The sequence below is a fragment of the Sparus aurata genome, chromosome 7 (assembly GCF_900880675.1).
Source record: "Sparus aurata chromosome 7, fSpaAur1.1, whole genome shotgun sequence".
In the NCBI taxonomy this organism is placed as follows: Eukaryota; Metazoa; Chordata; class Actinopteri; order Spariformes; family Sparidae; genus Sparus; species Sparus aurata.
In genome coordinates, this window is record NC_044193.1 from 24,304,995 (window position 1) to 24,317,618 (window position 12,624).

The following is a 12,624-nucleotide window of genomic DNA, read 5'->3' on the forward strand; positions in this document are numbered from 1 at the left end:
ACACATAGAAAAAGGTTATCAAAAGGTTTGTGTTTAATGACTGAATTACTTTTTACTACGTTTCTGTTCTTTGTTTTTTACAGATCATTCCAAGCCAACATCCACCTTCAGAAGGACTATCCTAAATTCCAGCCAAAGAATTAGATTCCACCCCGACGACCACGGAGCCCTAGATCCAACCTGTAGCAGTTAGAAATGTCTCCACCCTTTCCTTACCAACAAGAAACTGACAGCCAAAAATGTCTGTCAAGTTTAGAGAAACCAGTTTTTGTTTTAGCTGCTCTTCCATGCCAGTAGAGGGAGCTCTACTTACATCCCCGGAGATCTACACAGCTGCTGGAGGCAAGGAGAATCAATTAAAGCCATCTCTGACCTCAGCACTCCATGTGGATTCAACACTGCAGCTTCGAAGGAAGGAAATAAAAGGGTGCTGTAATTCTACTCCCATATGCCGACGACTTTGCTGTTTATATGAGGGCTGCTTTTTCCTGCTAACCGTGAACAGGAATTGGTAGTGTTACCACGGGCATGCTAGGATCCTTGGTTTCACAGTCCTGTCCTCAAACTCAGCAACAACCGAGCCTCTCTCCTCTTTTCTATCTCTTCTCAAAGTAAAAAAAGAGTTTGGAATATGGAATAAAACTCGCTGAAGTACTGCAGGCTTTTCTGGTACGAAAGACCTCTTGGAAATGTCCCATTGAATGAATAAGACAACTAAAACCACGAAGCCGACACATGGAGAGAACAAGTGTGTCGGCATTTGCTTCTTTCCACGGTTTGCTCTGTTTCTATCTACATTCCAGATTGGAACTGTTAAAACCTTTTGCTCCCCCTCTTCCTCACCTCTCTGCGTTTCTTGAATGCTGATATTTATTTATTTCTAATCCCCCGCCCAACGATCCTCAACTTGCCATGTCTTTAAAGAAGTGTATAGTGGATTAAAAATAAATGTAGGAATTTGGAATGCATGGAACTTTATATCCAAGACCTTACACTGTTCATCATTACAGAGGCCATAAAGACACTGGGAAACACATCTTAGCTAGACGACGAAAACAATAACGAAAGAAGAGAGATTTCCGGAGCAACACACAGGAATCGGGCCACGGGAATAAGAGGAGCCTTTTGTTTTTTAAGGAGAATTGGTACTTGGAGTGAAGCCGTATGTGGTTGGGTTGTTTTTCAGCCATTACAAAGCCATTAAGACAACACTTACCTGCAGTGCTTGTGGTGATGGGTTTCCTCCAACCACACCACAACATTTGGCTCTCAGATATTTCTCATGTTGTTGTCGGTAGTTATCATCTCTTGTGTTCTTTTCGTTTTTGTCTGATTTCAGTTCTGTTATTTGCCTGGTTTTTATGTTGCAGGTTACCAATATCGCCTTAATCGTTTTTAAATATTTTATTTTGAAGTAAAAGTGGCATATTTTTTATTACACCCTGTGAACACATATTTTCATCTCACCCTTTTTTATGTAGTAATATCAGCTGGAACACTGGCCACAGTGAGATTAATTTATATTTTTTGAATTAACTTTGTTTTTGATAATTGTTTGTAATATTATTTTTCTTTTATTTATGTTTTGTAATGTTTTGTTACCTCCATCAAGCCCCCCCCTGTCAATTTTCTGACTCTTATGTATGATCAATACTTATAAAAGCAATAGAGTAAGAGGTAGGAAAGTAAAGAGCACAATCTTGTGTCATTTCAAAAGTTGGTGGAACAGAAATGTGTTGCCTCCGTCTGTCTAACTTACCACTGATGTACCGCTCAAGTCTGACTTAAACGTACCACAAAATGTACTCTAATATTGTACCACTGCTGTACTGATACATCAGAGAGCAGGAGCTCACCTGCTCATCAAGAGTTTGGTACCACCCAGATCTTCTCCTCCAACCAACAGTGAGACATCCTGTCTTCAATCAGCCAGTCAGTGGATCGAGTGATACGCTGCTTGTATTGGCCAGCTGGAGTCTGATCTGAAAGCACTGCAGGGCAGCAGAGAGGCACTGAAAAGCAGACCAGTCACACATTGCGGCAGAACTGGACTTGACATCGTCAACCTGCGGGGGTTTGGGATTCGATGTGACCCTCCAAGATGGACGTTTATTGGGAGTTTGCAGAAAGCCCCGCCGAGCTCCTTACGCATCAGTGTGTATCAGCATGTGTCTTCACTCTGTCAAATGTGCACAGCGCACGTGAAAGCACACTTGAAAAAATGGTGTCAAAAAGAGAGAAAAAAAAAATCAGCACTCATGTGACTGAGGAACCAAAAATAACACACTTGGTTGTGTCACAAAGTCACTCGCCTTTTTTTATCTTTTCATTTTCTATCGTGGTGGCGTGCAGACCTGTAACCCAACCCCTGAAAACCTCTCTCTCAGACTGTCAGTTGTCATGGAAACTTCTCAGGTCAGTGTTCTCCCTGCTGTTGCTCCTGCAGTGCATTGTGGGATCTGCGGTTCGGTACTCAAAACATTCTCTGTCGGGCCAAACATTGCGAGGCCTTCAGCAAAACCAACGAACCAACCAACTTCTGCTGTATATTGTCTGTGTGAACGCTCGCTGGGAACCTTCGCATGCCGCCCGGCGCAGAAAAACCTCAAAGTCACCTCTATATTGTTCTGTTCCTAATGTTTGTATGTATGTGTGTGGGGGTCTGTATGCGTGTATTTAAACGACCATCATCCAATGTGGAAAAGAAAAGAAAACAAACGAGTTCAACCACAACAAATATGGTGGGCAGAAGAGGCGACCTCTCATCTCCAGTCCTTCTATGCAATGAATCATATTTGGAAAAAAAAACAGAAACATTAGGAAAAAAAAGAAGAGAAAACACAAATGGGAAAAAGTCACACAATCATTGTTTTATCACACCTGAGTTATTCTGGTATCAAGACTGCATTGTTATGGCATTCCTCATAGATCAAAATAAGAAGATTCTGTGAATTGTATTGACTGTGTACAAGTTAGGAAGTAATAAGAAGGGTCTCTGTATTACTTATGTTAACCTGGTGTGTTCAGGGTCCCCTTTGTTCCCCAGCCGAGAGTTTCTCTCTCTAAACATGCCTTCATGAAAGGTGGAAAATGCCAGAGCTCAGCGGATGGGTAAGGATTTAGCAGTGTTGCTTCCAAAGATGCATCACTGTATTCAAACTAAAAAACAATGGTCGGCAAAATAAAATTGAATTCTACACCCTTGCCGTCAACAAGGCTTTCCAATTGAGAGTAGTCTGCTCTAAATGAAACTTGCATACAAATAAACATTGAATGTCTCAGTAAGATATTATATACTAAATAATGGCTCATTTGATGTTTTAAAAAGTATTAGTATTTGAGATGTATTTCACAGATAACATTGTAAACTCTTGGCTGCTGCAACAGCAGCACAGAAACCTGGTTGTATGCACAGAAAGAGAGTATACAGAAAAAATGTCCAGAGATTTATTTAAAAAAAGATACATTTATGAAAAAGATGTATATTAAATATAGAATATATATATATAAATGTTTTAAGTATATTCCCTAGTAGAGTTTGTGTCTGCTCAGGGGTGAAGAAGAAAAGCTCCTCTGTTTTTTATTTATTTATTTATTTATTTATTGATGACTACTGCCCGAAATTCCTGGTAGATTCAGGTTACATGAATGTGCAATAGTGTGATTAAAGAATATTTATGTTCAACACCGAGCCAGTTCAAATACAGTTACATACATAATGCAGATTATAATATATCATTTCTATATATAACAGATTATAACAAAGCATTTATAGAATCTATTTGATCCAAAATACCACTGGAGGCGACCAGTGCAGCTCCATTTAAAGCACTCCCAAACTAAACAAAGTGGTGAGAGTGAGTTTGTTTGAGCGTGTGTGTGTGTGTGTGTGTGTGTGTGTGTGTGTTTGAAGGTGCACTGCCACGACATACTAAGATCGATAAGCTGAATACACTGTTGTACATTTCTGTACCTCAGAGTAAAAAAAAAAAATAAGAGTTATCTGCAAATTTACAGACTATTTATGAAAACACAGAATTAAAAAGAGGTTGTTTATGCAGTATGGAAACATCCCTCTTTTCTCCCAAACGCCTTTACAACACCCAGTTATTTCAGCATGGCCTGACGAGTCGTTAATACTGTAAAAGAAGTGAGTATATTTTTTTGTGAATTTCTTTCTGAGATGATTTTATTTATTTAAAAATGTATTTTATCGTACTGACGGGATAGAAAGCTGACTGGGAGTGAAGCAGGAAGAGGGACTTAGGTTTGAAATCTATAGAAGCATAGAGTGAGAGATTATGTTAGCGATCACTGGATTTACCACACAACCAAAATAATCAGATCCATTTATCTGAATGTTTTTCTATTTTTCTTTCTTTTTTAAGTTTTACAGTCTGCCACTACAGAAAAATATGCCAGCCTGTTGCTTTTTCCCCTCAGCATTTGGCGTGAAAACGTAATTACCTTCTTGGCGATTGATGCACGAAATGCTAATGCACTGTCAAGTGAAAAACATTTTAACAGTTTGAATTCCGTATGTTTTTCTTTGCCTCAAGTCTGATTATTCGGGCTCAGTTTAGGTCCAGCTGCACTCCTTCACGTCAGCCCTGACAAATAGCACCGAGCCTGGAGACGTCACCTCACAGGCACCCGCCGGATCAGTAGCTTTGATGCAGAAGCTTAAAATTAGACTGGCAGAACAAATAATATGAGAGAGAGTTTAAAGTTTCCCAAATTATTCCCAACTTCCTCTATTGTATGTCGTATGTTTCTGGAATTATATGAGTTTAACATAATGTTCCTCAATCACTTTTGCCTCAGGAAAGCACACACTAAATGCAGCACTGCAAACGGAGATGTTCAAATGAGAATAGAAGATAGTGGATGGGCATATGCAGGTGCAATAAATCAGATTTCAAACACTTTAACAACAAAGATGTGATCTTCCCATAACTGCTGTCGACTAGAGGGACTCAGTGCTATTTGAGTGACACAGCCTTGAAGTCATAAACAACAAGATCTGCATTTAAAGAAATGAAGAGAAAATGTCCATTTTTTTTGTTCCTGTGTGAATGCAGCCACTGAAGGTGACTTAAATATGCATAGCAGCAAGGGCTTTTATACTACAATACTAGTCACTGAAGAAAGCCATCCTGTTACTGCCCTCTAGCCAGTTGTGGTCTCTGTCTGTACTCTGCATGGTGTCTGTCTAAATCCAGGAACGCAAAGGACTTCGGTTCAGACCGCAACAATCACCAGGGGGCGAAATCACCGAGCCACAGCCTGGTTTTATCAGAGGCGTCTGAAGCACAAACGTAGACGATAACAGAAGATAGGACCTTAGAGTCGTGTTCCAAATCAAAATCTGCTCGGGAAATAGCTTCTTTAAGTCCACAAAGACACACAAACTACTTTTCATAAGTGAAAAATCTGATATATATTCTTTTAAATTACGTTTTGGAACAAAACTCTCGTGTTTATTAGTTTTGCAATAGAACAATGGGTCAGATTTACGGACATTTCCTCTGGATCCGTGTTTGAAAGAGGCCGGATCTCAAAAGGCCTGATTCAGCAATAAGGTTGTATTTACACACAGTCAGAGAGTCTGATTGTTAACCCTCTGTGGCACTGATCTGGAGTCAGAATTCGGCATTTTTTTCTCTGCCTGTACAGCCATGAAAAGGACGGACGACATCAGCGCCACAGAGAATCAAAGAAATCAAGTCGACTGTATATAAATGCAGCTTAAATGCTTTTGGGAAACCTGGACTGTGTGTGTGTGTGTGTGTTCTCAACCAAAAAGGTAGCATACAGCGCTTGTACAGTACGTAGTAGTAGTAACTGTCGCCACGGACAGGTGACGTATACCAGGACCGGGGAAAGACTTTAAAATTAAAAAAATATATAAATAGATATATGAAAACGTAAATGTTTCGTAGGTGAGAGGTTGTACAAAGAGAGCGAGAGTGCCGAAACATCTTAAACCACGAGGGGGAAAAAAAAGTCCCATCTTTCACTGTAACACCATCAGGGAGCGTTAATTCATCTTTCACCTGTAATGAATCATCAACGTAAAAATTACAAGTGCATGACCTGGACACCCCCCCACCCCACCGACCCTCCCCCAACCCGTCCCTTGACTTTATGAACCTCTTTCTTCTACCCTTGACCTTCCACCTCACGGGCTGCCATCTTTTTTTTTCCCCAGTGTAAATACCAGACGAGAGCCGGCCCGAGTCCCGCTTTCGAACCAACCACGACGACTGATGTAAAATTGCCATGAGGGGGACATGTTCTGTACAACATGTAAAAATCTAAAAACACATCCCACCACACTCGTACGCACACACAGGCACAAGAGAGGCCTTCGCACACCACACAGCGACACAAGCTGGAGCGTATGCAAGCCCGAAAAAACAAACCCCCTCCCTGCCCGCAACTTGTGCTTTGTGTGCGTAAAAATAACAAAAAAAACGACGACATGCGTAACGAACGGGAGCAGATTTGAATAACGAATGACAAAAAATTCATTGTGTACGTATGTGGCTGACTCGTGCGGACTGTTTAAAAACTCATTAAAAAAAGTTGTATTCGGACATTTAAAAAAAAAAAAAAATGAAAACATATTGGTCTGTGTAGAGTTTCTATACATGTTGTGTTTGTAAAATGAGATGACATTAAACAAAAAAAAAAATAATCAAAAAAGGGAAAAAATATTCTGGCTTCCATGTAATTTATGGGTGGACAGATCATCTTTGGGGCGATGGAGATGACGAGGGCGACTTGGACAATGGAGATGTGTAAAAAAAATAAAACGATAAAAGATAAAAAAAAAAATTAAAAAAATAACCCAATTGAATGAAGAAATGAGGGTGAAAATAAAACACAGAAAAAGGTCAAGAGCCTAAAAATGACTACAAAGTGTTCCATTCACTGTTGTAAGTGCAATGAGCTAAACTTCCTGTTTCCCCATTGTAAAACCTTGTGTATGTTTCCGTGTATTCCTCCTGTAAATGGGTGTAGTAGACCTGGTGCATCATGCCATGTAATGTGATGAATGACAAATTATGACCTTACAATACATTTCAATCAGGAAAAATGAATAAAAGACAAATACACAAAAAAAAGGTGTGTAAGCTCTTATTTTGGCAGGTGGTTAACTGCAATTTTTCTCGTTTCGTTTCGTTCAATATTGATGTTGTTTTTATTTCCTTAAAATTATCTTCTTGTTCTTCTTCTGTTCTTTTTAAAACACATTTTCTCAGTGGTTCTGTCCAAAGTGTCAAGCTGATCGCTGTGAGAGAGCGCAGGTGGTTGGAAATGACAAAATCACATTGAGGGGCTTCTCATCTTACAGATCGGCCGTGGGAAGCTCATGTCCACCCTCCGCTGACACCAGGGGATCCTTCTGAGCACAGCAAACAGCCCTTTGGGTCATTCCCCACTTTGACAAAGCCCTCGATAAAGAATACCAGCTAGCCCAGATTGCAGAGGTGTGTCACTTTGAAAGATGAGGCAAATCCAACCCTAACCCTAACCCTAAAAAAAATTAAACCCAACCCCGGAGTGTCTAAATTGTCTGTCAGCATCTTCCAGGGAAAGCAATCCATCGCGGACTGCCCTCTTCAGTCAACCCTAAGAGTTCTTTGGTTACATGTTTTCAGAAAAATATAAACTAACCCTAACCCTAACTATACTCATTCTGATGGATTGCCCTGTAAAAGTGTTTTTCATCTGCCTCATACTATTGGATACAACTTCCTTAGGGCTACGCAGGCAGATGGAAAGAGGCAGAATGGTCCTGAGCTCAACCCGTCATGTTTGACGCAAGGGGTTGTGTACTGTGGATTTCCCTGACACACAAAATAGTTTGGACCAGCTCTACCTTTGCTGTAACTTCACATCACATCTGATTCTTTACACGTCTCGCTCTGCAGTGGATATTATTTACATTACAAGAACCACAGATTTGTCTCAGAGGGCTTTACAGTGTGAACATTCGGCACCCTCTGTCATAAAGAAACTCAAGCCTTAACCTTTTAATGAAGCAGACCCCATCTTACCTATTTTGCAAGTGAAATAAAGCCAGATTGAGAAAGCCATATTATTTTATAATCTACACTAGTGGCTCAAAAAGTTTCTTTTTTCCTTGTAGCATTTAATAGTCATCCAGAGTCAACAGATGTCTTCTGGTACAGAAGGACGAAGGCAGACCGGTTCATATTCAGAGACCGAGCTGAGCTGATAGAGTCCTGAGTATTCACTCTATTCTAAAAAAGAAGGAGACGTGATCACAAACTGAAATTAGGATTTTATTAGTAGACATTTCCCCCGTTCATTAATCTACCAAGCTGTCCACAGATTGGATGCGACCCCGTACAGTCCCCCACCTCAAAATAAAACATCTGGTACAATGTTCTCACCAAAAACTGTTTAAATACTATAAAAATAAATCAGTTGCACAAAATAATATGCCATTTCGCTTGTGATTACCTCTGTGCAGCACTTGTACACACATACTGTATAACATTGACAACCCCATGATACAGTCCAAGAGAAGAAGAGTAAAGTCATGTTGTTGTTTTTTTTTTCTTTTTCTTTTTTTTAATAGAACACTCAAAGCAACAGAACAACTTAGATCTAGTTTAACCACAGAGCTCTGAAACAGCGCCGACGAGTGCGACCGCTCATCTAGCCGCTTGGATTGCAGCTTAAAAATCACTTTAGAGTCAAAATCTACTTTTTCACCAACGACTGGTGTTCCTGTTTGGAATTGACTACTGCAGCTGTATTGAGTTCGCACCCTGCTGTGGGTTCAACTCAAGTAGTGTTTGTGCGATCGATTTTTATCGACTTTAAACCACCGATGAATTTTTGAGCGCTGGAAATTACGGTCTGAATTCCGGCAGCCCAAACAGTTTTAAATTCAACGCGCAGTCCGTCTTTCTACACACTGTGATAGTCAATCTGACAGATGCAGCGGCCACAGCAAAATATACACGTTAGGTTGGTGAAAGATGTTCACGTCAAGCCGTGGTGAGACGCTCCGCTCCTCTGGAACGAGAGCGCAGATTTGTGTTTAAGTGAAAAGAGAGAAATTAAGAGCCGTTTGGATTAGTTACAAGAGAAGAAAAGAAACAAACAACAAAACTAACGTTTTCATAAAACCTCAAACATAAATAATACACATAAATAAAATAAAAAATATAAGGGAATGAGGGTAAAGGTAAACAGACAAACCGGGAATTAAACTTGACGTGGAAATATACTTTAAAAACAGACACGTGGAATATTAAGTTGGTCCAAGATGCAATACGAGGCTGGCTGTAGTGCCAAGTAGTTAAAAAAAAACTTGTAATCTTTTCCAATTCATTGGAATTCATTCAGATATACTATGGAGCTGAAGTCATGAGTTGGAGATACATCAGAGTATTCAAGCTAAGAAGGAGGAGGTGTGCGCGCGCGTGTGTGTGTTGTTGGGGGTGAGGGGGACGTAAAGCTACTGTACACTGACGGACCAGACATGTACTGTTCATGTTGAGGTGCAAATATTGCATAGAGTTGGTGTTGTGAAGTAGCTCCTGAACGCACCGATGAAAAGCGAGACGTCTAAACGGCTCATGTTTAAAACTGCAGGAGAATGCTAGCGAGCCGTCTACTGTTAAAAACACTCACATTCTCACCGGCGCACACAGGTCTGCAGGGAGTGTATAGCGGCGTGATGACAAACCTGGAGAGTCGAGGGCTGTAACCTCATTACACGTTTATCTAACTGAAATCTTTTAAACGAACAGGCCACATTAAAACAAAACCTTTGACGTTGACAGCAAGGAAAAAACAAGATAAAGAGGTTTGCTAATCTTGCATCTATAAATGTTATCTAATGATAAAGCGCGTGCTGCTCTAATCTAAATGTACCAAGCCTGAATGAGGTCTGAATGAAAAAAACATCCGAGTCGTGCTCTGCTGGAACGAAAAGGCAACAGAGTGAAAGACATCCATCTAAATATCATATATCTTGTTAAACTAAAGTGAAAGCTTTAGAGCAGCGAATGTTCAAATGTATTCACTGGGTCAAACGTGGAGTCGCGGTGTTGCATCTCATGTCTGAGGTCGAGCCACTAGCTTAACGATTCAGAACGTGCAGCAGAGAGACACGCTGTTCACAGGATGTCTCACGGAGTTTAGGGTTTGTGTACATGAAATACTTGATATCTAGTCTGTCCAGCTGTGTTTGTCCGTCCTAACATTCATTTGAGCCGTTTTCACTTTCTTTGTGTTTAAAATTGTTAGCGAATCAAAAGTTTGGTGTTCACAGTCTCCTTTTCTCTACAATCAGTATCAGAAGAAAAAAAAACAAAACAAAAACATGGATGGATTATGAGACAAAAAGCAGTTCAGTAATCCATCCGTTCTCTAACATCCAATCCAGCCGGACAGCAGAATGGCTAACAGTGCATGATACATTATAGTACACTAATGTGAATATTGTCTTCTTATGATAATAATGTCGATCTCGAGGGTTGACGTTGTCAAATTCCCATCACTCACACAGCAAATCCACTCTCTCTCATGGTTAATATGGCTTTAAGTGTCTGTACATATTGATTCACTCATTCATATGATGTTTGTGCATGTATGTTACTGTCGCTTACATTAAATCCGTGTTTTCTTATGTTACATCACTGTCCCTCAGCGTCACACGGATGGTGGTTGTGTATAATCTGGGAATTAAATATCCACTCAAAATTGTCCAAATCGATCTGGAGAGATTGAGATGTAACTCAGTGGGAGTACATTTCACTCCTTTCAGATTCAGATTTACTGAAGGAGGCACCTTAAGATTTAACTGTGTTCTGTCGGTTGTTAAAAGATTTTTCCGATTTCTTTTTCGGTCAGCAGGTTGCTTCTGGGCCAGTACCACTTTAAACAGATCAAATCTACGCGAGCTGTTTAACCCTGACTTGTGACGCACCTGTAATGCCAGAAAAAAAAGAAAAACTTGCCCTAAAAATGACACACTGGAGGATGAAAAATCAAATTTTCTGCACTTGTGTGAAGCCTGTTTTGAATATCAGTAAACCTCAGTGATGACTCAGGAGCCAGCAGCTGCCATTCAAGCTGCATATAAAAATTCAAGTTCAGTGCTGCTCTACATGTTCTTTTAGAAATCCGCAGAGTGAATTCACATGGGGCGGGGGGGGGGGGGCAGAGAGGCATAGTGGATTGTTAATCACACTGTACATTTCTACTGTAAGTAGAGCCGATAGTTATTCTTACAGACAAAGGAAGGCGACAGGCCAAGTGTTATGACAAAAGAGTTGCATTTAGAGGATGCGAACCGCCGAACCTGTGCTGCACTCATTCATCTGTTTCCATGTGAAGAGAACATCAGCTCATCCGCGGTGTCTTTTCTGATCCGAGGTCTGGTCCCGCTGAAGCTGCACATTCCACTCTGCTGTCGAGGAAACATCCGCTTCCTCGTACTTCTCTTGATTTATGTGAACGCATAAAACCTTAAGTTGAAGGTTAATGGGAGTGTAACAGGCGATACTAAATATTTCAGGGACACGACACATGGACAGTAACGAGTTCTTGCTTGCATTCGATGCATCTTGACCAATTGCACCAACAGCACTTCTTTAGAATTTTGTTCCTTAAAGGGTACAATATACTATATATTTTTTGAGTTCTTGAAAAGTTTTCCACAAAAGCAATAAAAGCTTCCTCGAGGTTCCATCTTCAGTCAAAGGAGCATTCACATCCCTGATTTCCCCGTTGACTGGGTGTCCGTTCATGTCCATTATTCCATCACAGATGATCATGTCTTACTTCATATAGTTTCTACTCATAATTACTCATTAATGACACATGTGACCGTTTAGTACTGCCATCCAGAGGCTCGGGCAGGCAGATCCTCAGAGGAGAGAGTTTGATTGTAAAGACGTTAAACATTCAGATTGGATCTGTGAGTCCGCTGACCATCGTTTCACGCGTACCAACTCTCTGCCGTTGCGATTGGTCGGGAATAAAATGGGTCTTGTGCTCTACACGATGCCAGGGCAGAGAGATGGGAAACGCTTGCTGGTCATGACGAAATCACACATGATGGAAATAAGACTGAAGTGAGGACAGATGAGGAAAAGACCTGCGGACTTTGTGACGCACACCTGGCTTCTGTGTAAATATTTCCAATCTGCGATGGGTGTGTCAGTCAGTTTAAAGATGATGATGATGATGATGATGATGATGATGATGATGATGATGATGATGGAGGCAGTGAGATGAGGATGGGTATGTGGATGCTTAACATTTCTCTCTATTTTATGACAGGCAGACCATCGCGGGTTATGGAGGAGGAGGGGACGATGAAGGCTAGAGGGCTATCAGTAGATGTTGGGCAGGTCTTGGTAGTTCCTATTGAAGTAGCCACCAGTGTAGAGCCATCCCTGGGAGCCGGTGTGAGGGTTGGTGCCCATCTGGAACCACCTGAACGACACACAAACACAGAGTCAATGCAATTCAGTAGTTTGCAAACTAAGGACAATATTTTCAGTTTATTGTATTTAATGACTTCAGTTTATTGTTGTGGATTATCAATAACCTCAGGGAGGTTGTATT

General features: G+C 40.7%; 2 protein-coding genes across 11 annotated transcripts in view; one reads left to right on the top strand and one right to left on the bottom strand.

Annotated features, from left to right (window-relative positions):
* Positions 1–7,011, top strand: part of bsna (bassoon presynaptic cytomatrix protein a) — a 164,463-nt gene extending 157,452 nt beyond the window's left edge. For all 9 annotated transcript variants that reach the window (XM_030422627.1, XM_030422629.1, XM_030422628.1 and 6 more), the window contains one exon: positions 84–7,011. The gene's annotated coding sequence lies outside the window, so the exon portion shown is untranslated. The remainder of the gene's footprint in view (positions 1–83) is intronic.
* Positions 7,012–8,301: 1,290 nt separating this feature from the next.
* LOC115584829 (oxysterol-binding protein-related protein 2-like) overlaps positions 8,302–12,624 on the bottom strand; it is a 29,271-nt gene continuing 24,948 nt past the window's right edge. For both annotated transcript variants that reach the window (XM_030422636.1, XM_030422637.1), the window contains exon 14: positions 8,302–12,492. In XM_030422636.1, the coding sequence (XP_030278496.1) occupies positions 12,390–12,492 (103 nt within the window). In that variant the 3' untranslated portion in view covers positions 8,302–12,389. The remainder of the gene's footprint in view (positions 12,493–12,624) is intronic.